General features: G+C 42.1%; 1 protein-coding gene across 6 annotated transcripts in view; it reads left to right on the top strand.

Annotated features, from left to right (window-relative positions):
• Window positions 1-27,948, top strand: part of ABCA2 (ATP binding cassette subfamily A member 2) — a 602,913-nt gene that overhangs the window by 490,823 nt on the left and 84,142 nt on the right. For all 6 annotated transcript variants that reach the window (XM_033959797.1, XM_033959792.1, XM_033959793.1 and 3 more), the window contains 5 exons: window positions 7,464-7,524; window positions 10,326-10,500; window positions 11,711-11,826; window positions 19,699-19,846; window positions 26,469-26,592. In XM_033959797.1, coding sequence (XP_033815688.1) covers window positions 7,464-7,524; window positions 10,326-10,500; window positions 11,711-11,826; window positions 19,699-19,846; window positions 26,469-26,592 — 624 coding nt within the window. The remainder of the gene's footprint in view (window positions 1-7,463; window positions 7,525-10,325; window positions 10,501-11,710; window positions 11,827-19,698; window positions 19,847-26,468; window positions 26,593-27,948) is intronic.

Here is a 27,948-nt window from a genome sequence, read left to right on the forward strand (position 1 = left end):
CTCCCTTCTCAACTGACATCCATCTGCCTTCTGCTCTCTCTCCCTTCTTCTCACTTCCATCATCTGTCCCCTTCTCTCTCTCTCTCATCTCCTCCATTCCATCATCTGCCCCTTCTCTCTCTCTCTCCCCCCCCCCCAACTTCCATCATCTGCCCCCCTTCCCCTCACCTTTGTGGGTCACTTTCTTTCCCCTGAGGGTGGCTCATGTCACAGGGGAAGCTTTGGCCGAGCAGAACCGCTTGATTGACAGTGGAACTTACTTGATTGATGTCGATGCTGGGGCCCGTTGCCGTTTGAAGGAAAAAAAAAAAAGGTGGAAAAAAGGAACCTGTAAAGGCGAGAGGAAGGGAAACCTCCAGGACAGCTGCTTTTTGCCCTCCTTCAGCGGCCCAAGAGTTCAGACCAGCAGCGGCAGCTCTGTATGCTTTTAACTTCGGCACAGAGCTGCCCCTAATCAATAGTTTAGCGCGGTTTCATGAGGCAGCCTCGGGGCCTTTGATAGCCGGCCCGCTTCGATGATGCGATGTGGGCCGGCCTAGCAAAGGCCCCGAGGCTGCCTTATGAAACCGCGCTAAACTATTGATTAGGGGCAGCTCTGTGCCGAAGTTAAAAGCATACACAGCTGCCGCTGCTGGTCTGGAGGTGCGGAGACAAGGCAGGAGGCAAACGCGGTGGAAGGCAGGAGTCCCGGCGAAGGCAGGAGTCCCGGCACAGCGACTGCAACAGGAAGTTGCAAGTCAGCTGACGCTGGCCTTTCGTTGCGGCGGGGACCGAATCCTTCGCGGACCGGCAAGATTTTGTTTGCGGACCGGCGGTTGAAGAACTGTGCTCTACACTGTGTGCGCTGTGACGAGAAACTTGTGCGCTGCGAGGTAATATTTTGTGCGCCAGCGCAGCTTAGCGGGAACACTGCGCCACATCCCGCCCTACTCACTCCTCCAAAAATGCCCCTTTTCGCTCAGGGTGCACAGAGGCAGTGAAAAGGCCTAAGCTTGTTTTAGATACATCTAAAACCCTGTTCGATTATTGGTACTTGGCGGTGGCTGCTGCCAGAAGGATGCTAGGCTGTATAAAGAGAGGCGTAACCAGTAGAAGAATGAAGGTGTTGATGCTCCTGTACAGGTTGTTGATGAGGCCACACTTGGAGTATTGTGTTCAGTTTTGGAGACCGTATCTGGTGAAGGACAAAAAAAGATTTGAAGTGGTCCAGAGGAGGGCAACGAAAATGATAGGAGGTTTGCGCCAAAAGACGTATGAGGAGAGACTGGAAGCCATGAATATGTATACCTTAGAGCAGGGGTCCCCAAAGTCCCTCCTTGAGGGCCGAATCCAGTCTGGTTTTCAGGATTTCCCCAATGAATATGCATTGAAAGCAGTGCATGCACATAGATCTCATGCATATTCATTGGGGAAGTCCTGAAAACCCGACTGGATTCGGCCCTCAAGGAGAGACTTTGGGGACCCCTGCCTTAGAGGAAAGGAGGGACAGAGGAGATATGATTCAGACGTTCAAATACTTGAAAGGTATTAACATAGAACAAAATATTTTCCGAAGAAAGGAAAATGGTAAAACCAGAGGACATAATTTAAGGTTGAGGGGTGGTATATTCAAGAGCAATGTAAGGAAATTCTTCTTTACGGAGAGAGTGGTGGATGTCTGGAATGTGCTCCTAAGAGAAGTGGTGGAGATGAAAACAGTGACGGAGTTCAAAAAAGCATGGGATGAACACAGAAGATCTAGAATCAGAAAATAATAGTAAATATTGAAGAACTAAGGCTAGTACTGGGCAGATTTGCATGGTCTGTGTCTGTATATGGCCGTTTGGTGGAGGATAGGCTGGGGAGTGCTTCAATGGCTGAGGGGGTGTAGATGGACTGGAGTGAGCTTTGACAGAGATTTCAGTAGTTGGAACCTAAGAACAGTACTGGGTAGAGCTTTGGATTCTTGTCCAGAAATAGCTAAGAAGAAGAAAAAAAAAAACAAATTTTTAGATTGAATCAGGTTGGGCAGACTGGAAGGACCAATTGGGCCTTTATCTGCCATCATCTACTATGTTACTATGTTATGTATGACCTGTCTTTTTGATGTCCAAGTTCCAATTTAGGTGGGTTTTTAGACTTTTTTTTATTATGAACCCTCTAGTTTTTAAAGCTGAAGATATGAACTCAGAAGTGAGGAGTTGGATGCCTTAGTCCAACTGTGACTGAGACAGAGAGGTTTTCTACGAGTTTCCCATGAGGCCCTTGCTCAGTCGAATCATTCGAAGGATTGTGAACCATCCAGAATTGGTGGTTCTAGTGGCTCCCAATTGACCTCAAAAACCATAGTATGTGGACCTGGTCCATCTACAGAGGGACAAAGGCCTCAGACTGTTGGTTCTCACTCAGGGATTGTTGGTCTCACTCAGGGATCAGTTCCTATCAAGAATCCGGAATGCTTTGGACTTACAGCATGGCTCTTGAGCAAGTGTCCCTGATAAGCAAGGGTTATTCAGACATGGTCATCACCATGTTGCTCAGAGCTAAGAAGCCATCGATAGTGGCAGCCTATGGTAAGACATGGAAGTCCTTTCTGTGCTGATATGTGGTAAAGGATATAGAGCCTTTGCGAGCTACAGAGTCTAAGAAAAAGGATAAAGCATTGCATTTGCTTGATGTCAGATAAGTGATTCTCTGGTACCTTGAATGTACCGACGAGTTTTGCCTATCGGATCACCTTTTTGTTCTGACTAGTCATGTCAAGAAAGGGATGCCAGCGCCTAAAGCCTCAATTTCCAGATGGGTTAAAATAGCCATGTGCCACCTCCCCCCCTTGCTACTTGCACTTATAAATCCCTATCTATAACTTCAACTGTATCCGCAGGCTGTTTACTTACTTGGGTTTCTGTGCATTAATTTATCGTGATTATATCTGACGCTGACCTTGTCTTGCTCCTAAGCTATTTGGACTTGGTATTCTTATCGCTTATGTACGGTTTTTAGTTAATTTTTGTTAGGGCTTATTCAAAAGCAAAGGTTCTAGACTTATAACTTTGTTTGGATGGGGGTTTACGCCAAGGAATTATTGTCTGGATGGGAATGTCTGGAAGGAGTGGAAATGCGGTGGGCAAAACTGAAGGGAGTGATTGTAAGGGTGACAAACCTTTTTGTGAAGCAAATAAGTAAAAGTAAGAGGAAAAGAAGGCCACTTTGATTCTCAAAAGTAGTAGCTGAGAAGGTAAGGAATAAGAGGTTAGCTTTCATGAACTACAAAAGATCGCAGAAAGAGGAAGACAGGCTAAAATGTCTGGAAAAGTTAAGAGAGGCTGGTAGTGTAGTCAGGAAAGCAAAGATGCAAATGGAAGAAAAAAAAGCTGACACAGTAAAACGGGGAGACACAACATTTTTTTAGATATATTAGTGATAGGAAGAAGTACAAAAGTGGCATTGTGAGACTCAAAGGTGAAGGAGAGGAATATGTAGAGAAGCTGATAAAGAAAAGGCTGAATTGCTTAACAAATATTTCTATTCAGTGTTCACGGCTGAAGCGCCAGGAGCGGGGCCACAGAAGACAATCGTGAATAGGGATGGAGGATTAATAGACCCTGATCAATTTTCAGAGGGTTGTGTTCATGAGGAGCTAACTAAAATAAAGGTAAACAAAGCGATGGAGCAGGATGGTGTACATCCGTGGGTGCTGAAGGAACTTAGGGAAGTTCTGGTAGCTCCACTGACTGACCTTTTCAACAAGTCTCTAGAATCGGGAGAGGAACCGGAGGACTGGAGAAGGGCAGATGTGGTCCCTCTCCACAAAAGTGGAAGTAAGGAAGAAGTAGGGAACTACAGGCCAGTAAGTCTGACTTCTGTGGTAAGCAAATTAATGGAAACACTTTTAAAACGGAGAATGGTTAAGTTTCTGAAATCCTGTGGATTACAGGACCAGAGGCAACATGGATTCACTAGAGGAACTTGCGAGAACTGACGGCAGCAAGTCAGGAAGCGGGGCAGGCCCAGGCAGCAATGCGGAAAGCTACCTCCTGCCTATGCTGATACATGCTGGACCACCAGGCCATAAGGGTGTTTTTAAAAGGTAGGATGGGGCGGGGGAGTTAAAAGGAAGGATGGGGCAGGCGGTGTTTTTAAAAGGTATGGGGAATGTTTATAAAAAGGTACAGTGGTGGTGGTAAAAATTTGTATCTTCGCTGCATAAGATACACCGACATTTCCACGCACTTTTGGGTGGAAAAAAAGTGTGTCTTATGGAGAGAAAAATATGGTAGGTTGCAAGACTTAATTTGTGTTGTACTTCCACAGTATCTGAAATTAAACCCTTTTATAAGATCTACTCAAAAGGCGCTTATTGAAATTGACTCTCAGCTGGACATTCCTTTTGGAAGAACAAATCTTTGCCTTCTTTGGGGAAAATGTATTGGAAAGAATGAATGGAACTGGGTATATACACAATGTCAGATATATTACAATCAGACAGTTTAAAATCCTTTTCAGAATTGCGTGCAAGTCATCATATCAGTTTTTTTGCATAGCTTCAAGTGGTTACAACTTCATCATACTATTTATTATTTGTTCAAAAATCTCAGTGGAATCATCTAAACCAAGCATTCTTTCATTGTGTAAAAGGATTATGGGATTAGGCCATCAAATTGGTATAAAATACTAGTACAACTGGAGCAACAAAAATATATAATTTGGTTTATGTGACGTTTGGTTGCCTGAATTAACTGTGTCTATATTTGATGATCAATGGAAGTTTATATTCCTCAAACGCCTCCGATGCTGTCAATCTGCTTCTATGAAACAATCTCTATTTTTCATGGTCAGATGTATAGTATGAACTCCCGTTAAATTAAACAAGCTCAATTCTGAATACTCACCTTTGTGTTGGCCTTGTGGTTATGAAAAAGGCACACTATGTTATTTCACTGTCCCATGGTTCATGACTTTTGACAACAGGTGTGGAGTCATGTTCAACCATTGTTACATATAGATGTTTCCTTAACATATGATGGAGTAATCTTCAATATCTTTGATGCTTCTGTCAACATGACTAATGATTATAAGAGGTTAATAGCAATACTTACTGCTGTTGCGATTCAAATTATTTTGAAAACATGGAAAAATGCATCTTTGTTATCTTTTCAATTTTGGTAGAACTCAGTTTGCTTAATTGGGAAATATGAGGCTACCATAATGGAAAAGAGAGGCAAGAAGGCTAAATTTAAAAGATTGTGGTCACCTATACAAAAATATGTGGACAATGGTTGAGTGTTATTGAGAGAATGGACATGTATGCATGTATGTATCTGTATGGATGTTGATATGGTTTTTCACTCTCTACATATGGGGAGGGGTAGGTGGTTTGGGAATACAGTGGTGCCTCACACAACGAACTTAATCCGTTCCAGGAGCAAGTTTGTTATGTGAAACGTTCGTTGTGTGAAACGCGTTTTCCCATAACAATACATGTTAAAAAAAATAATTCGTTCTGTAGCATAAAATATGCTAAGATGACATAAAAAAAGATAAATTTTTGGTTATTATTTTTATTTAGATACATCTAAAAACATAATTGTTTTTTAAAACAACACACATTTTTTAAATTTAAAGACAGACTAAGTAGAGTCTAATTTTACAGTGAGAGGGCAGAGTCTCAGCGGCAAAAACTGGGACTTAACTGTTCATTTTTTTTTTTTTTCTACCGTGTTTCCCCGATGATAAGGCAGGGCCATCAAATAAGACTGCCCCCCCTTTTTAGAAAAAAATGTAAAATAAGGCACCCCCCCGCAAATAAGCCACCCACCGATACCTGCGCTTACCCAAATCGGGTGGTACGGTGGGTGACTCCGTGTGGTCCCTGGCACCCCCGACACGATCGGGGCAAGAGGGAGCTCAAGCCCTCTTGCCCCCCCGACTCCCCGACACGATCGGGGCAAGAGGGAGCTCAAGCCCTCTTGCCCCCCCGACTCCCCGACACGATCGGGGCAAGAGGGAGCTCAAGCCCTCTTGCCCCCCCGACTCCCCGACACGATCGGGGCAAAAGGGAGCTCAAGCCCTCTTGCCCCCCCGACTCCCCGACACGATCGGGGCAAAAGGGAGCCCAAGCCCTCTTGCCCCGCCGATTCCCCAACTCCCCGACAATATCGGGCCAGGAGGGAGCCCAAGTCCTCCTGGCCACGGCGACCCCCTAACCCCACCCTGCACTACATTACGGGCAGGAGGGATCCCAGGCCCTCCTGCCCTCGACGCAAACCCCCCCTCCCCTCAACGACCGCCCCCCCCCAAGAACCTCCGACCGCCCCCCCAGCCGACCCGCGACCCCCCTGGCCGACCCCCACGACACCCCCAACCCCCTTCCCCGTACCTTTCTGTAGTTGGCCGGACAGACGGGAGCCAAACCCGCCTGTCCGGCAGGCAGCCAACGACGGAATGAGGCCGGATTGGCCCATCCGTCCCAAAGCTCCGCCTACTGGTGGGGCCTAAGGCGCCTGGGCCAATCAGAATAGGCCCGGGAGCCTTAGGTCCCTCCTGGGGGCGGGGGCCCAACCCGACCATGTGCCTCAGGCCCTGCCCCCAGGAGGGACCTAAGGCTCCCGGGCCTATTCTGATTGGCCCAGGCGCCTTAGGCCCCACCAGTAGGCGGAGCTTTGGGACGGATGGGCCAATCCGGCCTCATTCCGTCGATGGCTGCCTGCCGGACAGGCGGGTTTGGCTCCCGTCTGTCCGGCCAACTACAGAAAGGTACGGGGAAGGGGGTTGGGGGTGTCGTGGGGGTCGGCCAGGGGGGTCGCGGGTCGGCTGGGGGGGCGGTCGGAGGTTCTTGGGGGGGGGTGGTCGTTGGGGGGAGGGGGGGTTTGCGTCGAGGGCAGGAGGGCCTGGGATCCCTCCTGCCCGTAATGTAGTGCAGGGTGGGGTTAGGGGGTCGCCGTGGCCAGGAGGACTTGGGCTCCCTCCTGGCCCGATATTGTGTGGGGAGTTGGGGAATCGGCGGGGCAAGAGGGCTTGGGCTCCTTTTTGCCCCGATCGTGTCGGGGAGTCGGGGGGGGCAAGAGGGAACCAGGCGGAGAGAGGGCAGTTAAGCGCAGTGCCTGCGCGGAAGGATGCAGCTCGGGCGACTTCGTTGTGTGAAACGAAGTTCGTTGTACGGATCAAGACATAAAGTTTGTTGTGCGCAGCGTTCGCTGTGCGAGGCGTCCGTTATGCGAGGCACCACTGTAATTCATTCTAGAAATTTGATAAATATCCTATGCTTTGTGATAATATAGTTTGTTTAACAGACTTCAGTATTTATATTCTCTCCTGTTTGAGTGTATGTTTATTATACAAAATTTCAATAAAATTTTGGAACAGAAAAAAAAAAAAGGACAGCTCTTTGCTTGTTATAACTGGGAGATTTTTTTCTCGTGACATTTTTTCATGATAAAATCTGTTTTCAGTCTTGAGACTTCTGTGACTTCTGTCTGTTTTAGGAATTACTGTCACCAACCATCCAATGAACAAGACCAGCGCCAGCCTGTCACTTGATTACCTGTACGTAATGATGCTTCATTTTAATGCTGATGGGTCCATCTGGAAATAATATTGAAAGTTGTTTGGGGGGAGGCTGCATACTGCATTCTCAGGAGGCCACAGCACCCTATGTAGAAGCAAAAAGAGAACATTCTGGGAATTGTGCACAATTGGATTCATTTTAGGTGACAGGAAGTTTCAAGTTTTTCAAATTTTATTAAAATTGGATAAAATGCTAATCATAAATACTAAGCGATTGACAATAAAATTTAAAATGGGGGAACAATCAACAGACTTAAAACACAACTTTGCTTACATGAAAACAACAGGAAAGTGGTGAGAAATACAATTTTAAAAGGAGAGAGTACAATTAAGGTAAAAACAAAAGGGAAATAGAAGAAATCATATTGATGTTGAATATGAGTAAAAACAGAATGTGGCAAGAAAGGAGCCAGAGATCGATTAGCAATCGTAAGCGTCTTTAAATAAGAAGCTTTTAAAGTTGCCCTTAAATTTATCTAGATTTTGATCCGCCCTTAAATATGACGGTAACAAATTCCATATTGTAGGGGCTTAAGTTGCAAATGAAGAGGCCCTATGGGTACTAATGATTTTTAGGGATGGGACATGAAGAAGGTGCTGTGATGCGGATCTTAAAGTTCTCAAAGGTTTGTGAGGAATAAGATACTTATGAATAAAAGCAGGTTCTTTGGTGTTCATAGTTTTAAAGGAGATTAAGGCAATTTTATAGGTTATTTGGTGGTGAATTGGCAACCAGTGTGCATTTTTTTAACAGAGGAGTGACATGATCAAATTTTTTCTTTTTCGTTATAATTTTTATTGCAGTGTTTTGTATTAATTGTAAGTGTCGGATGTCTTTTTGGCAGATTCCTTTAAGTAAGGAATTGCAGTAATTAAGTTTGGAAATTATGAGGGAATGAATTAAAATGATAAGAGACTGAGGATCAAGGATGTTAACTAAGGATTTAATCATTCTGTGTTTCCAAAAAACAATTCTTGACAACAGCACTAATCTGAAAACGATAGGACAATTTATTGTCAATTATTACTCCAAGGATTTTGATAGAGCTAACAAAGTTTACTGGTGTGCTATTGATAATTACTGGGGATGTTAAGTGAAGATTTTCTTTCCAAGGAAAAAGAAGACAATTGGTTTTAGAGATATTTAGCAAGAGCATGTTATCACAAACCTATTGGCTGATCTTATTGAGTTTTAAGTTGATAAGATTGATGTCATCAGGATTGGATGCGTCAATGGGATGGATAATCTGAATATCATCGGCATAAGCATATGCGGTAAGGCCGATTGAGTGACATAAAGTGAGCAATGAGGCCAGATAGATATTGAAAAGTAGAGGGGAGAGTATCGATCCTTAGGGAATGCCGTAGTTATTTTAAAATATGGTTGATGATGTGTTGTTAAAGGATACTACTGAGGTACGATTAGAAAAGTAAGAGGGGTGTTTCTGCAGTTACCTCTGGTCGTTCGTTATAGCGGGGAAGTGGTGGAGACTGATTGGGGTGTATGATTGTATGGATGGCTGGTGTTGTGTGCAGTACCTGGAACATCCCCTTTTGGGGAGCTGTTCAAGTTAGGATGTCTTTACTTAAAATAACAATGAAAATGCAAGGGGCCAGCTGGGTGACATGGGATGGTATTTTTGTCTAACCTCCCCATATGGGGGTCTTTGGGGCCTTATGCCTCTCTGCACTCTCTATGGTTAGGGAGCCGACCTTCTATTGCCTATATGTAACAGCTATTTCCTCGCCTCAGCTTGCTGGATGGGGGCTGGTTTCCCTTTGTTGCTCTATTGTACCTGTACCATCTATGTAGCTCTCCGTGGAGTATATTTTTCTTGTACTTACACTGATTATTTGTATTTGAGCTTTTGGTATCTGTGTTGTTCCTGTTACCATGTTGAACTCTTTCTAATAAAAATGATTAAAAAAAAAAAAAAAAAAAGTAAGAGGAAAAACCAGTCTAGAATTTGTTCAGAAATTCCAATGGCGGCAATGATCTATCGTATCAAAGGCGGCTGTCACAGATCTAAGGAAATAAGAATGACAGACTTGTGTTGATCCAGATAATATTGTATGGAAGTGGTGAGACCAATTAAAGAATGTTCCGTTGAATGATTTTTACGAAAACCGGTTTGATTGGGGTGTAAAGCATGAGTATGGTCAAAAAAAATCAGATATCTGGTTGAATACTATTTTCTCAGTTAATTTTGAAAGAAATGGAAGATTTGATATAGGTCTGTAGTTGGCGCAGTCAGCGGTGCTATCTTTACTGTTTTTAATTATAGGAACACACAAATGACAAAATTCTAATCCTTTACACTCATAAGTGGCTACTTACACACCTAAAATACCTCTCATAGAACCCACTAGCAGAAAGGTATGCAACATGTTTTGATGGTGTGTACTTTGCTGGTGTGTCTGCACATAAGCAAATCATGCAAATGCACATGAAAATGATAGAATGCAAATGCACATGAAAATGATAGAATGCTAAAATGCACACATGTTCTGGTTAACATCTAGGCACCATTAAAGCCTAGGGGTGCGCAAGCATTTTCACCACCAACATCTTAAATGTATGCATGTTTTCTGCCACTATAAGAAAAGTAGGGGCCTGTTTTTGTTTATAGGATAGGCTTGCAATAGGTACTTGCATACTGCCATATCCTAAGCACCCTTCTTAAGTTTAGCTAATTTTCTCATGTAGTACTGAGAGCTTCCCTGGTTGATGTCATCTTTGCTCACCTGGATCTCTTCACCTTTCTTTTTCTCACCCACAGATTGCAGGGCACTGATGTTGTGATTGCCATATTCATCATTGTGGCTATGTCCTTTGTCCCAGCAAGCTTCGTAGTCTTCCTGGTAGCCGAGAAGTCCACCAAGGCTAAGCACCTGCAGTTTGTTAGTAGCTGTAACCCGGTGATCTATTGGCTTGCCAATTACATTTGGGATATGGTAAGACATTCATTTTATAAGCTGGCAAGAGGGGCAGATGTGCTTAAATGTTCTTATTGGTCTGCTTGGTTTGGTTGGAATGTTGAAATAGTGCAAGCTGGTGACTATCTCATCCAAACAAGGCTTAAAAGATCCAAAGCAGATTAAGAAGAAAATTTTAATCAAGTTGCAAATGGCTTGGCTTTCTAGAAAGTAATTCACAGCCCTATGCAACTGGACTCTTCTCTGATACCACCTCCCATCCACCTTTCCAGTTCACCAGGGTTTATCTTTAATTCCAACCAGGTTCTCTATTCCCAGTACAAAATAATAATTCCCAGATGCTTGAAGGGTAATTTTATGAAGGCTCAGAGGATTCTGTAAACTGCACCTAAATTGACGGCGACTACAAAATGGCCGCTGGCTGCATGTCAATCACGCTTAGGCACCATTAACAGAATAATGGCTACCGATGCCTCAGAAAAAAACTTAGATGCCTGCAATGTAGGCCAGTGTTTTATTGGCAGACTGTGGGCGTGTTTTTATATGTAGGTGCCTAAATTGGACTTAGTCTCAGGTATTTAGGCTAAGAAAACCTTGGAATAGATAGGGTGTGCCTAAGATTTTTGATGCCTACTGGCACCTAAGTCAAATTTAGGTGTGATTCTATAAAAAGCACCTAACTTAAGATTGACATGCACAATGCGCTATGTTCTTTGGTACCTATGTTTTAGGTGCTGTTTATAGAATTGGGGCCATTGTGCAAATATACGCATATAAATATCAGCTTTCAAAAATCAGGTTTTACACATATATGCAATATATACATATGTAAATGCCAATATCTTATTTGTGAATTGGGCTTCTAAACTAAGGGCTATGGACACATGTGTGTCATTATAAAATAAGATACAAACAGGCACCTTCTGGCCCATTCAGTCTATGAGACCTGATATAAAATTATCCTCATAAGCGATTAAAATAATTATTTTTGCTTGTATGTTTTAGAGCAGGTGCACAAATTCAGTTGCCTTAATTTTCACCATTAAATTATCTCCTGTTTAACCTGCTTATGTGTCTACTACTTTCTCCTGATGTAGATGTCTCCAGGAAGCAAAAGAAACCTCACTTGCTCCCTCATTTTCCAGAAATAACATGTGCTTTTGCATAGATGTAATTTGTTGGACAGTTTCTTTGTTTGTTTTTTAATGTGTCTGGTGGTATTTTCCAGCTGAATTACCTGGTGCCAGCGACCTGTTGCATCATTATCCTCTTTGTATTTGACCTGCCGGCGTATACCTCTCCCACCAACTTTCCAGCTGTTCTCTCGTTGTTTCTACTCTATGGGTATGTCACACACTTAACTCGAAAAATAAGACACAGGTGCTTTGAAGCTAGTTTATGCTGATATGAAAAAAGTTGGGAGAAGAACATAGGAAGTAGATATCATTCAGGGACTGCAGAGCTACCAAAGAAGATATGAGCTCACACCATATTGCCAAGTGATCCCTTCTCTGTATAAGTAAATCAGTCCTTTGAAAAAAATAGGAAAGTGAGAAGGATTCCCTTCTTGGAATAAAGGGAAAGCCACAGGGAACACTGATGTTAAAGCCCCTTCATTCTATAATGGATTACTTAAATTTAAGTGCCTATTGTGTGCTGAAATTTATAGAATACTGCTATTCTCATAGGTAAATTTATACTTACCCATATAAATGACAGCATTTCACCTAACCATTATTCTATAATTGGGCATGGTGATTTGTATTTCTTTATTTATACTCCGCCTTTCCCAAGGCGGGTCACAGTAAAGTACATACACAAACAGAATCATATACAATATAACAAATCAAACATCAATATAACATAATAATAATAATGTAAAGCCTCCTAAAATTACAAAGAGGCTATCAGCTCCTCGCATCAAAAAAACTATGAATCAAGTCCCATATTTCATCTTACAGAATTGATGTTTCTTCAACATTTTCTTAAAACTACTCAAACTAGATTGCTGTCGTAAATATCCGGAAGTTTATTCCACTTATGAAGACTCACACACGAAAATATGCTAGCTCTAGACATGGCTAGCCGCAGCCGTTTCACTGTTAGAATATGTAAGTCATCGTGAGTCACTGAGCGCAACACACGCTGTGGTTCATATGGCAGAATGCTATCCATCAAATGTTTCGGAGCCTTATTATGTATACAAAGATGCACCATGACCAGTAATTTATAAAGGATTCAATGTTCTAATTTTAAGCAATACAAAGATATATATAGCTTTCTGTCACATGATCACTCTTTCTTAATCGAAACAGAGTTCGAACAATTGCATTCTGGGCTACCTGCAGCGCACTCAGTACTGATGCAGGTAAACCCAGAAGCACTAAATTGCAGTAGTCTAACCATGATAATACCACACTCTGCAAGACAGTCCTAAACATAAAGGCAGAGCAGTATGAACGCAAACTGTACAACAGACTCAATTTTAAAAATATCTTTTTTACTACTGCACATACATGCCCCCTGAACGTCAGACAAGAATCCAGTAGAACCCCTAATATTTTACCTCCGTGGATATTGCAACAGTAGTGTCTAATAAGTCAATTTTATCAGGAAGATCATATCCCGATGAACGAACAAAACATATAACCTTTGTTTTCTGGACACTCGATTTCAATCTGTTACAATTCATCCAAGTATTAATCTCGGCCATCACCCTCTGCAGACATTGAACTGCTTTTCCAAAGTCTCCATCAATAGGAAGCATAGACATCATCCGCATAAAGCCAATACGAGACCTGTGTGAACCGCAGCAGCCTAAAGAGCAGGATGAGATAGAAATTAAACAAAACAGCTGACAGGCCTGAGCCCTGCGGAACCCCCATCGTAATTTTCCACCTGTGGGACAATGCACCATCCACTAAGACTTCTTGCTGCCTATGCCGCAAGAAGGCGGCAAACCATTTTAAAACTACTCCTCCAGTTCCACAACCTTTCAGTCTATCAAGTAAAATAGCATGATCCAATGTGTCAAACGCTGCCGACACATCAAGAAATATTGCCACTCTTTCCCATTTTCAAGACCACTTCATACTTCATCCAACAATAACACCAGTAAGGTCTCAGTGCTGTGATGCTTCCGAAAAGCGTACTGGCAATCATCTAAAATTCCATGGTCATGGATATACTTATCCAGCTGCAAATACACAAGTCTCTCCCGAACCTTTCCCAAAAATGGCAGTGAAGCTACAAGATGGAAATTACTGATCACATTATTTCCAAGTTTCTTATTTTTTACTAAAGGTTTTATTGTTGCAACTTTCAACATTTCCGGTACCTCACCCTCTTGTAACATCAAGTTCATCATTTGTGTCACACTTGGTGCAATCCTACTCCCCAAACTTCTCAACGCTTGTACATGGCAAATGTCACCAGTAGAAATCGTTGGGTGACAAGCACCTATGATCTCGCCAACAGTCGCTTGGTCCACCTGTTCAAACGTATCCCACCTTCCAACCACCCCAAAATCCACCCTCCAGTTGTCTGCGCAATCAATGCAACCTTTCTTAAAAAGAACAGATTGAGTTCATCGGCAGAAAATGTACACAACAGATTTTCCACAGCAGCATTCACGCTTAACTGATTAACCACCCTGAATAACTCACGTGGGTAGTTGACTACCCTGTTTATTTTTTTTGCAAAAAAAACCTTTGTCACGCTGATTGTTCCATATTTCTAAATTCCATCAACTTCATTTGATATCTCTCTCTCTCACATCCTCAGATCTAACACCCCACCATTCTTGCTCTAGCTTCCTCAACTCCCTACGGAAATCTCTCAACTCAGGAGTCCACCACTGCTTATTTCTATGTCCATCCCATACTACTACCTCTTGCATGGGCGCAATCATGTCCTCCACAGTCTGTAACAACAGCAGCCAGTCATCTAACGCAGCCTTGGGACTGCTCATCTCAAGCCTGCTCAAACACGGTTCCCATTCCTGCCATAAGGCAACCTTATCAATATGTGATCTTACATGCCTCACAGTTCTCACATTTTTGTTTCACCCACAGTGTCTCTAGTTAAACTCCATATCAACCATTACAAGAGCATGATCAGTCCAAGGTTGGAACTCAACTTGCAATCTGCTAACCTCTACTTGTTCCCGAGGAGTAAACATCAGATCTAACATATTACCCACAATATGGGTAGGAACATCCACCTATTGCGTAAAACCTAAACCCTCCATCGCATCCAAGAACGCGCCTCCTCATGTAGAGTCAGTTTGGGCACTGCCAAATGTCCTTATAGAATACGCTTACTACTTGCATTATAAGGTGCCGAAATGGAGGTGCCCAATTATAGAATTGCCTCCAATGGGACTGAAACAGTGTGATAAAAATGCATTGATATATGGAAGCCTCTCAGAGGGATACCAGCCTGCCTCCAGCTCTGCTAGTTATCATGACTTCAGAGGTTAAAGCTGGAGATAGTGAGAGTGAACTGAATGGCTTGAGGTATACCACATGCATAGTAAAACAAAAACCTATTGACCTCCTAAGATCAATGTTAATCCAGGCTCAGGTAATAAACTAGCTCAGCATAGTCTCTCTTTCTACAATAATTTAACACAGTACATGTCTCATATTTCTGGCTAGCAGAAGAGCTGAATGTTATCTATCTTCCGATAGTAGAGTACTACTACTAATAATAATTTCTACAGTGCTGCTAGACATACACAGCGCTGTACATTAAAACATTCAAGAGACAATCCCTGCTCAGTAGAGCTTACAATCTAGTCAACAGACAAATAGGCCAAATAGGGGGTTAGGGAGTTTCTCAGGCAGGCATGGGTGCTTTAGAAGTGAGTGGGGTTAGGAGTTAAAAGCAACCTTGAAAAGATGGGCTTTTAGCCTGGATTTGAATATTGCCAGGGACAGAGCTTGACGTAAAGACTCAGGCAATCTGTTCCAGGTATGTGGTATAGCAAGAGAGAAGGAAAGTAATCTGGAGTGGCAGTAGAGGAGAAGGGTACAGATAAGAGGGGCTTGCTCAATGAACAGGGTTTGTATGGAAGAGTGTAAGGAGAGATACTGAGGAGCTGCAGAGTGAATATGCCTGTAAGTCAATAAGAGGAGTTTGAATTAAATGTGAAAATAAATAGGGAGCCAAAGAAGTGACTTAAGGAGAGGGAATATAGCAACTCTGGGGCAAAATATAAGTCATGCAGGATAATTTTGAACAAATTGAAGGGGAGAGAGATGGTTATGTGAGAGACCTGTAAGAAGCAAGCTGCAGTAGTCTAGGCAAGAGGTGATAAGGGTGTGGATAAGGGTTTTGGTAGTGTGCTTAGAGAGGAAGGGTTGGATTTTGGTAGTACAGTACAATCTCACCTATCTTTCCAATTAATGGAAATGCTTTTATAACATAGAAGATAAGAACATAAGAATAGCCTTACTGGGTCAGACCAATGGTCCATCTAGCCCAGTAGCCTATCTTCATGGTGGTCAATCCAGATCACTAGTACGTGGCAAAAACCCCAATAGTATCAACATTCCATGCTACCAATCCAGGGCAAGCAGTGTCTCCAAGAAATTGTACCAACCTTACTTAAATAGTGATGTTTCTGGAAGCCTTTTGAATTACAGGCCCTAAAACAACATGGATTCACTAGAGGCAGGTCTTGTCAAATAAAGCTGATCAATTTCTTTGACTGGGTGACCAGAGAATTGACTAGAGAGAGTGCGCTAGATGTGGTGCATTTAGATTTTAGCAAAGCCTTTAACAGTGTTCTACACAGGCATCTAATTAATTGAGTGCTGTCGGGATGGGCCCCAAAATGACAGATTGGGTCAGGAACTCATTGAGAGGAAGGTGACAGAGGTCAATTGAGATTGCTCTGAGGAAAGGGATGTTATCAGTAATGTGCCTCAAGTTTCAGTTCTTGGGCTTGGTTTGTTTTGGGTATTTTACATTTTTTTAAAGTGATATTGCTGAAGAACTATCAGCTACGATTTGGCTCTTTGTGAATGATACCAAAATCTGCAATAGTGTAGATGCCACTGATGGTGTAAATAACATGAGGAAGAACATAGTGAAGCTTGAAGAATGGTCTGAAATTTGGCAGCTAAGATTTAATACTAAGAAATACAAGGTCATGCAGTTGGGCTGCAAAAAATGAGGGAATGATACCGTTTAGGGAGTGAAGAACTTTTGTGCACAAAAGAGGAGCAGAATTTGGGTGTGATAGTTTGTGACGATCTTAAGGTGGCCAAACAGGTTGAAAAGATGATGGTAAAAGCTAGAAGGATGCTAGGGTGCATAAGGAGAGGTAAGGCCAGTAGGAAAAAGGAGGTATTGTTGCCCCTGTATAAGACTCTCATTTAGAATATTGTGTAGAATTCTGGAGACCACACCTTCAAAAAGATATAAACAGGATGGAGTCAGTCCAGAAGAAGGCTGCTAAAATGGTCAATGGTCTTTCATCATAAGGCATATGGGGACAGACTTAAAGATTTCAATATGTATACTTTGGAGGAAAAGCAAAAGATGGAGGGGAGATATAATAGAGATGTTTAAATACCTACATGGCATAAATGTGCATGAGGCAAGTCTCATTTGAAAGGAAGCTCTGGAATGAGAGTGCATAGGATGATGTTAAGAGGTGATAGGCCTTTATATTATGTCAGGGGTATATATTGGATCCTTCCTGAACTCATGGAGAATCTGCCAGACTGATTGATACTAGAAAGTCATCTTTTGGCCCCATTACATCTTAACCATATTTTGAGTATCAACCTTCCTCGAATATACAAGGACAATATTATTCTTCAATCTACCTGGAAGACATTAAAAATTTATTGATGCCTTAACTTTGGTTTCAGTACAACAATCCACATGTCAATCCCTATGGCTAAACTCCAAGATAAAAATAGGCAAGTCTAAAATCCTCTGGAAAAATTGGTTGCAGGCAGGCATACGTACTTTAGATGATGTAATTCAGAATGGGAAAATGGTAAATTTATTACAATTGCAACAATCATCAATCTCAAGGTTATAAATGGTTGCAGTTGAAACAGGCCATTCAGAAGAGGTTCCCTGACTGGCGTAACTTAAAAAATCAGTATAGCTTGCCGGGCTTATGTTTTCAGACAGATTTGCAAGGGCATCAGGCCACCAAGTGGTACAAATTAATATCTGAATATTTGAATAAAAAACCTAAAACAAGCTTAAAAGATATTTGGAGCATTGAGATAAAGTAACAGATTTCTGCTACTCAATGGCCACAGATTTGGACTTGGAGAATGAGATGTACAGCGTCAGCATCTAAGAGATAAACTTGGTTTTTTCTGTTATATAGAATTTTTTGGACCTCAATTCATTTACAAAAGTTGGATAGTTAAAAGTCTAATAGATGCTGGCACTGTCATCTTGAAGTAGGGACACTGGATCATAGTAACATAGTAGATGACAGCAGATAAAGACCCGAATGGTCCATCCAATCTGCCCAACCTGATTCAATTTAAATTTTTTTCTTAGCTATTTCTGGGCAAGAATCCAAAGCTCTATCCGGTACTGTGCTTGGGTTCCAACTGCCAAAATCTCAGTTAAAACCTACTCCAGCCCATCTACACCCTCCCAGCCACTGAAGCCCTCCCCAGCCCATCCTCCACCAAACGGCCATACACAGACACAGACCGTGCAAGTCTGCCCAGTACTGGCCTTAGTTCAATATTTAATATTATTTTCTGATTCTAGATCCTCTGTTCATCCCACGCTTTTTTGAACTCAGTCACAGTTTTATTCTCCACCACCTCTCTCGGGAGCGCATTCCAGGCATCCACCACCCTCTTCGTAAAGTAGAACTTCCTAACATTGCCTTTGAATATACCACCCCTCTACCTCAAATTATGTCCTCTGGTTTTACCATTTTCCTTTCTCTGGAAAAGATTTTGTTCTACGTTAATACCCTTCAAGTATTTGAACTTCTGAACCATATCTCCCCTGTCCCTCCTTTCCTCTAGGGTATGCATATTCAGGGCTTCCAGTCTCTCCTCATACGTCTTCTGGTGCAAGCCTCCTATCATTTTCGTCGCCCTCCTCTGGACCGCTACAAGTCTTCTTATGTCCTTCGCCAGATATGGTCTCCAAAACTGAACACAATACTCCAAGTGAGGCCTCACCAATGACCTGTACAGGGGCATCAATACCTTCTTCCTTCTACTGGCTATGCCTCTCTTTATACAGCCCAGCATCCTTCTGGCAGCAGCCACTGCCTTGTCACACTGTTTTTTATCCTTTAGATCTTCGGACACTATCACCCCAAGGTCCCTCTCCCCGTCCGTGCATATCAGCTTCTCACCTCCCAGCATATATGGTTCCTTCCGATCATTTGTTGTTTTATTGTACCTTTATACTCAATTTTTGGAAATCAATATGGGGGGAAATTAATATGGTACTTGAGGTATCGATACCATTATCTTACAATGTTGTCCTATTTGGGACATTGTTGACTGCTAAGAATCCAATAAACATATACAAAAGCAGACTTCTTCTGATCATGACAGGGGTGGCCATACAGATGATAACCAGAAACTGGAAAAACTGGGATAGGCTAAACTATTCTTTTCGGTGGGAAACACTCTGTTTGTATTACAGATACGAAAGAATGTATGCAGAGCAAATGGGAAATAATATAAATGTTAAAAATTATGGGGTCAATTAGAGACATTTGTTAACTTAAAGACTGACTAATTGATGAACCTTTAATTCATTGATGATCTTTATACACATCCAGGGAGGGAGGGGGGAAGTAAAATATTTTATTTATTATCTGTTTGAAGATAAGTGCTGTTTATATGTTATTCTTCTGATTGTGTATTTTGTTTGCACTTTGTATAAGTTTTGAAAATGAATATTTACAAAAAAAAAAGAGGTGATAGGCTCAGGAATAATCTAAGGAAATACTTTTTTACAGAAAGGATGGTAGATGCATGGAATGGTCTCCCAGGAGAGGTGGTGGAGACAAAAAATGTGTCTGAATTCAAGAAAGCAATAGGCACGTGATCTCTCTTAGGGAGAGGAGGAAATAGTAGATGCTTTGGATGGGCAGACTTGATGGTCTATTTGGCCTTTATCGGCCATCATGTTTCTGTGTTTTAAATGTAGTATGTTTTGAGCATCTGCTGACTGTGATTTTAATCTTTTCCTTATTAGCTGGTCCATCACTCCTATCATGTACCCAGCCTCCTTCTGGTTTGAGGTTCCCAGCACAGCATATGTGTTCCTTATTGTTATCAACCTCTTCATTGGCATCACAGCCACTGTGGCCACCTTCCTGCTGCAGCTGTTTGAGCATGATAAGGTAAGCCAACGGGAATGTTCCAGGGGCTAATAAAGGACCAGCAGCATTTTAACTATTATTGTGAGTTATTATATATTCATGGGCAGCCATTGTCTGGAAGTTGGACCATTAGCAGTAAGAGAAATGCGAGTAACACACTTTATCATTTGCCTACTTTTTTTTATAGAATATTTATACAGATATCAAAAAACACATATACATTAAGGCCCAATTACATATAGCTGATGTAAATAATAGAATTCATACTTCATAAGAACATAAGAGTTGCCTCCGCTGAGGCAGACCATAGGTCCATCTTGCTCAGCGGTCCGCACCCACGGCGGCCCATCAGGCCTATTGCCTGAAACAGTGGTCCCTGACTAATTTTATAATTTACCTCTACCTCCATTCTTATCTGTACCCTTCTATCCCTTTGTCCTCCAAGTACCTATCCAAAGCTTCTTTGAAGCCCTGTAGCGTGCTCCTGCTTACTACATCCTCTGGCAGCGCATTCCATGTATCCACCACCCTCTGTGTGAAGAAGAACTTCCTGGCGTTTGATTTAAACCTCTCCCCTTTCAATTTCTCTGAGTGCCCCCTTGTACGTGTGGTTCCCCTTAATTTGAAAAGTCTGTCCCTGTCTATTTTTTCTATACCCTTCATGATCTTGAAGGTTTCTATCATGTCTCCTCTAAGTCTCTGCTTTTCCAGGGAGAAAAGCCCCAACTTTTTCAGTCTGTCAGTATATGAGAGGTCCTCCATGCCCTTTATTAGTTTAATTGCTCTTCTCTGGACTTTCTCAACACTGCCATGTCCTTCTTGAGGTGCGGCGACCAGTACTGAACACAGTACTCCAGGTGCGGTCGCACCATTGCACGATACAGTGGCAGGATAACTTCCTTCGTCCTGGTCGTGATACCCTTTTTAATGATACCCAACATTTTGTTTGCTTTCCTTGAGGCTGAGGCGCACTGCGCCGACGCCAGATAATTTAATAAAAAATACAATAAATATAAATATATAAATGTGCTCAGTGACGTGAACAAATCAGGAAGCTGCAGGGAGGCTGGAGAAAGTTCAACTCATAACATCATTGTACATGCCCTACCTGCCTCCATTATTCAAGCTATCTCTGATATAATACGTCTAAAGAGGTCTAAAACATTTAGGTAAAAGATCACTTATTTCAGTTCTTTTTGACAGACACCGGTTACAGAATCCAGCTCTTAGGCGAAGGACTGGCCCCTCCTTTGTCTAAAAGCTCTTGTGTTGGGCGTTTGGGACTTAGGCTTTTTTTTTGGTTGATTATATGTTGTCAGTGTAGACGTAGTGGTGGTCTGGGCGTTTAAACAGCTGAACGTAGAGGCAGACCATTATCAAAAAAACCTCCTTTTGGACATTTTTTTTTTTTTTGAGAATGGATATTTTCCCTGCTTCTACTTTCAGCGTTTAGGGCCTAGGCCTAAAGGGGACTTAGACTTTTTTTTTATTATACATAATGTGACCATTTATTTTTTTCATCAAAAGGGGACATCTATTAATTGTCAGTCCCGCCCCCAATCCTGCCCTAGCCCCGCCCCAATCCCCCCTCCCCCAATTTCTTCCATTCATTTTTCATGTACACATATCTTATTAATTCATAATGGTAACCATAAAATTTTAAAAAAACTACAAAGCAGAGAAAATGTTAATTATCATTTATATTTGGGGGGTTTCAAAGGTGTCAAGGCAGATGACTTTAAAATATGCAAAGTCACCTCAGTAACTATAGAAAAATTGACAAATATAGTGCAAAATGTAGACAGCAGATATAAATTCTCAAAATTGACACATTTTGATCACTGAATTGAAAATAAAATCATTTTTCCTACTTTGCTGTCTGGTGATTTCATGAGTCTCTGGTTTCATTTCCTTCTGACTGTGTATCCTTTCTTTCATTTCTTTCTTTCTGCACTCAGGCTCAACAATTGTCCCTTTCTATTTCCTCCCTCCTTCCTTCCTATGTCCTTAGTGCCCCCAGTGCCTCCTTCCTATGTCCTTAGTGCCCCTTCCTATGTCCTTAGTGCCCCCAGTGCCTCCTTCCTATGTCTTTAGTGCCCCCAGTGCCTCCTTCCCATGTCCCCCTCATTGCCTTCCAGACTTTGTCCCACCCCCACCCCCGAAGCCAGCCTGCCTACCTACCTCCCTCCCTCCCGTGCCAAAGCCAGCCTGCTTGCCTGCCTACCTCCTTCCCTCCCTGCCATGCGCAAAAAAAAGTATCCCTCCTTCCTTCCCCCCCCCCTGGTCCGCCGCTGCTGCTGCTGATTGCCTCTCTCCTGCTGCTGCTGATTGCCTCTCTGCTTACCTCCCTGCTGCTGCTGCTAATCGCTGCCCAGAAGCCTTCTTCCTGACATCAATTTTGACGTCGGAGAGGACGTTCCAGGCCAGCCAATCGCTGGCCAATTAGAGACATTATACACAGTTAACTAAAAGCTCATTTTTGGGAAACGAAAGTATGTTCATGTTTCCCCTTTGTTGATAAAGCTTCACTGGCTCCCAGTTCGCTTTAGGATCCAGTTTAAATGCGCATGCATAATCTTCAAGCTTCTCTATGGGATATTTGATCCTTTTGTCCCCTTATGTTGGAATACCCTTAGACTTTGCCATTTAAGAAACACATAAAGATATAAGTTAGCCTTCCCTTTCTTTAAGGGAATTAAATCTGCTGGGAAGCTCAGTCGATCTTTTGTTTTCAAGTTTGTAGAGATCTGGAATGAACTTCTGACTCCATTAGGCTTTTAGGCCAGCTGCAATTATTTTGTAAATTCCTGAAAACTTTGTTGTTCTCGCAATTTTTAAATAGTTCAACTACAACCTCAACGAAATGATAATAATAAAGGGTTTTTTTTCTTATGCTTTTCTTATATGTACTTTAATTTTTAATCAGTTCTTCCTTCTCTTATATTTTCTGCTTTGTACTCTAGTCTTAATTATATGCAAACTGAGTTGAGCTCCACTGGGAGATGACCCAGTATATAAACCAAAGATTAGATTAGATAATTCAGAATACAGCTGTTCGATTGATTTTTGGTTTAAAAAAGAACGACCATATTAGTCCATATTATTGTTTACTTCATTGGCTGCCTTTGGAGGCAAGAGTATTCAAATTTTCCTGTATCTGCTTTAAACTGATATCAAGATTGTCTCCAGCTTACCTTTTTCCTCATTTTGTGTTGCATAGACCATCAAGAGAAACTAGAAACTTCTACTTATTTGCTTATTCAAAAATTAATGGGTGTAGATATAAGACCTTCTTAGATAGGACCCTAGCATTTCAAGCTGGTAGGCAACAATCTTGGTTAGGTAAATGTATTCAGCAAGCTATGTTATCCTATTGCTGTTTTTGGAAATTAATTAAGACCACTTAGTTCGATAAGTTTATTACTTAATAAAGAGTTTTATTATTGAAATTCTATTTTACAAATATTTGTAGTTTTTACTGTATTATTGCATTTTGCTGATTGTCCAGCTCTTTTTAGTGTAAACCGCCTAGAACTTTTGTTTATAGCGGTATAAAAGAATAAAGTTGTTATTATTATTATTACCTGGATGATTGGCTAATCAGAGCCCTCTCACAGCTGGAAGGCGAGCATGCTGTACAGCAAGTGCTGGATCTCCTCCAGAGACTTGCCTGGCTAGTCAACTTCCAAAAAAGGCAGCTACAGCCAACCCAGTGCTTAGAATATCTGGGAATCTGCTTCTACACAGTGCAGGGCCATGTCTTTCTTCCTAAGACACCCAAACAGAAGCTCAGGAAGCGGATCTTAGAGACCCTGGCCTTACCAAGTCCCATGGTGTAGCATATTGTTTTTCTCATGAAATTTTATTGATTTTTTTTAAGAATATACAATATATTAATCATAACAAGAATAAAGCATTACCTTCAGGTGCTAGGTTCGATGGCAGCCTCTCCAGGTGGTCACCGCAATGGCACATTTTGCAGACGCAGCTCCCCTGGTCTTTAGGACAAGATGCAGCTTGCATTGGTGACTCCAGGAGGATGCCAAATCAAGGGGCATGTCTCTCAGAATCAACTCATGGATTACCCTCATGACTAATGCCAGCTTGAGGAGCTGTGAGGCCCACTGCTTTGGTCACCCGCTCCAGAGCAAGTGGACCCCATTGTAAAGCAAGTAGTCCATAAATTGTCTGGAATTGAGAGCCATTCAGTTGCAATCTTTCCTGACAGAGAAGACAGACAGGGTATTTTCAGACAATGACACAGCAGTAGCTTATGTAAACAAACGAGAAGCGTTCCCCAATGCCTGGTGGCACAGATGCTGTTCCAATGGACGGAAGTGCATGTACAGGCCCTTTCAGCTGTCCACGTGACAGGAGTAGAAAATGTCCAGGTCAATTTTCTCAGCAGGCAGATTCATTGTGCTGTGCTGGGGAAGACCGGAAATGGATTTCATGGTCACTGCCAAGAACGTGAAGACTGATCGCTTTCACAGTTGAAGAGCCAAGCCAGGAAGCACAGGGCTGGAAGCCCTCGTTGAGCCCTAGCCCACCAAGCTCCTTCTATATGTGTTTCCCCTATGGGCCATGGTGGGACATATCATCAGGATAGCAAGCCTTCAAGGGCTGGTGATCCTGGTAATTTTGAACTGGCCCTGGTTCACCTTTTGAAGAGGCAGATCTCTCAGGTTGCTGGTTCATCCTGGCCTCAGCCAAAGTCCAGTTTCTATGGAGAATCCAGAGGATTTTGATCTTACAGCATCAAAGCCTTGGAAGGCTTCAGCTGGCCCTGACTCGTACGGGTTACTCGGAGGTTGTTGTTAATGACTCTTAGAGCAAAGAAGCTTGCTACATTTGTGGCTTATGTGAATACCTGCAAGGCTTTCCAGGCATGGTGTGCCGAGGAGCATATGGAGTCTGAGAGGGCTCCCATCCAGGTGATTCTAACTTTCCTGCAAGCCAGACTTGTAAAGGGCTCAGAGAGGCATGCATTCGCTGGTGTCTCACCCAGATGACACTTGGTTTTTGAGGGAGGTACTCAGATTGCTTCCCCCATTGTGTAAGCCATTTCCATCGTGGGGCTTTAATGTTGTTCTGAAGGGTCTGTCTTGGGCTCTTTATGAGCCCTTTCCAGATGCGTCCCTCTTGGATCTTACAGTTAAGACTATGTTTTTGGTTGTCTTAGTCTTGGCAAGGCAGATTTCAGAGTTACAGGCCCTCTTCTGTAGAGAACCTTTCCTCAGGTTTACAGAGTCTGGTGTTTCTCTGCAGACGGTACCTTCCATTCTGCTGAAGGTGGTTTCTGCCTTCCATGTCAATAAGGAGATTCATTTACCTGTCTTTCACCCTATGGGTTCAGTGAAACAGGACAGAATTGTGCGGAAGCTAGATGTGTATAGAGTCTTACTCCACTTCTTGGAGAGGACTAATGATTCCCGGCTATCCAACCACCTTTTTATGCTGACCAGCTAATCAAGATGAAGCAAGCCAGCTTCCAAGACTTTGGTTGCCAGATTTGCATGGCAGTTTTTTCTTACTACACTGCTTGCAGTAAACAGCCTCCTATCTCAATCACAGTACATTCAACTAGAAGTGTGGCTACTTCCTGGGTGGAATCCTAGGCTGTTTCACCTGATGAAATTTGTAGGGCAGCTACTTGGTCTATTCTCCACACCTTTACGAGGTTCTACAAAGTGGATGTGAGGGCTCAAGAGGATGCTGCTTTGGCAGACTCATCTGTCCTTCCCTAGACACTGCTTTGGTACATCCAAGTTTCCAAGTTTATTAAAAGTTTGTTACCCCGCCTTATGTCTTTGGTACAGAATGAAAGATTAGGTTCTTACCTTAATAATCTTCTTTCTGTTAGAAGACATAGGATTCTGTACAGCCCATCTTGTGTAGACTTTTGACTTGTTTGATTTCTGCCTCAGACTTTGCTACTGTCCTTCTCAGGACCTCTTCTCCTGTTTCTAAGATTTAGCAGAAACAAAACTACAGGAACATGAAGGCTCCTATTCCCCTTCTCCTTTAGGTTCCTAGTTACACATGGTTCCTAGCTACACATGTGCTTAATTTGTTATTCAATGTTGCCTGTAAATTGTTGTTAATCATTATTCTTTTCTCATAAGTTACAGAGCATAACAGAATAGAGTTTGTCATCGGGGGCATTTCCCCATGCCCCTCCTTCAATTTTCTTCTGTTTCAGTGGAGTTTGATTGCTTTGGTACTAACTGAAGAGGAAGCTTTTCTCCACTGCAGAAGGGGAAGAGTTCAGAATTTTGAGTGACACCCTTCTGCAGATTCGCAACTAATGAGAAGCAACAGCTATGGTACAGAATTCTATGTCTTCCAACAGAAAGAAGATTAACAAGGTAAGAACCTAATCTTTCAATGTTGTGGACATAAGGCTTTTCTAAAATCATTAATTTGATATGCTCTACCATAGACATATGGAAACCTGTAATTTACACATGCATATGCTAGGCAAGCCTTATAAAGTGGCTTCAATCCTGTACAATCTTTGCACTTTGTGAAAGCCTGCCAGTCGCTAATGCTGAATGGACCAGTGCCTGCAGGTTCTTGGGTTTATACCGAGAGTCATTGGTTTTGTAGAGCTGGTAACTATCAGTTGTCTGTCTCTCCTCAGGACTTGAAAGCTGTGAATGGATATATGAAAAGCTGTTTTCTTATATTCCCTAACTACAACCTGGGCCATGGTTTGATGGAGATGGCTTACAATGAATATATCAACGAATACTATGCCAAGATCGGTAAAACAGCTTCTTTCTAACCCAAGGGACATTTCAGGCCATCCCTGGCTTTTCCTATGGCAAGAATAGAGACATAACCACTGCTGTTTATAGAGAATTAGTACTCTAGCTATTTTTACACAATTTTTACTAATTCAGCCTATTTTTACACAATTTTTGCTAATTCAGCCTATTGCTTAGGGTGTAGAGCAATCTGTCACCTTGTTCTGCTCTATCTCTGGAGAGACTGTTCCACTCAAATGCATGCTCATGTCTCATGACACACTGACCTTTTAAAAAATGTTAATTGTTGGATTCAAACACTCCTCCTCCTCACCCATCTCAAGAAACTCGAGGCTTGACATAGTCACCTGTTAATACCACCTTGCAGAACAAGGAGCTGACAACAAAAATAACAACCATGCATCACAGTAGAATAAGATCTTAAAGCAATAGCAACATGTAATTTATTAAGAACACCATCTGTTCTGTAGCATTTAAAACCATCAACCTGTCATTTTCAACCTATTTTGCTTTCCTACTAGTTCTCATACACTATTTAAATTGTCATCTTTTGAAGATTTAAATCTATATATTTCTTAGCGATCTGATTCTACTATAGAACTGATGTTCATAATACATAAGTCTATAAGAAAAGCCACATTTTCAAGATTTCTCTAGAATAGATATTGATTTCTTTTACGTCTTTGGCAAGCTGTTCCACTTGTTGGACCCACCTAACAGAATTTTCCATTTCTTATTCATACTAACTAAATCTCAGTGAAGATACATTTTGTTTGGGGGTATGGTAATGATCTGTACAGTATATAATCAATTAACCTGTTTGAGAAAATTAAACTACAGGTGATCTTTGAATTGTTCATCTCAGAAAAACTGGAAATCGGAGTAATTTAAACACTTTTGGGGTATTATGGTCATATCTTTTTGCCCTTGTCAGTACTAAAATATAATCAACTTGTCACTGCATGAAAAGCTGTGATCAATTTTGGAGAGGTAAGAAGACTTCAATGGCTTATCCATGACCTTATTACTCTAGATTCATTGTAACAAAGGTGCCTTATTTCATATTAATTGAAATGGATTAATTGCTCCATAATCCAGTATTTTTGGACCTCTACACATACATCTGACTATACACCTCTCAGCCTGTTATTCTGATTTCTTCCCCAGGACATTTCTGAATTCAACAGAGTTCTTCTCACTGTGCACATTCCAAAATAAACTTGCAATACTTTCTGAAATTTGGCCACCCTCCTTCCCCTACTACTGGCCTAATGACAGGTGCTTCTAGACCTTAAGCCAATCCTAAAGACCAGCTCCTGGCCCTCTAGACCAGGGGTAGGGAACTCTGGTCCT

The sequence above is a fragment of the Geotrypetes seraphini genome, chromosome 10, assembly GCF_902459505.1.
Source record: "Geotrypetes seraphini chromosome 10, aGeoSer1.1, whole genome shotgun sequence".
NCBI lineage: Eukaryota > Metazoa > Chordata > Amphibia > Gymnophiona > Dermophiidae > Geotrypetes > Geotrypetes seraphini.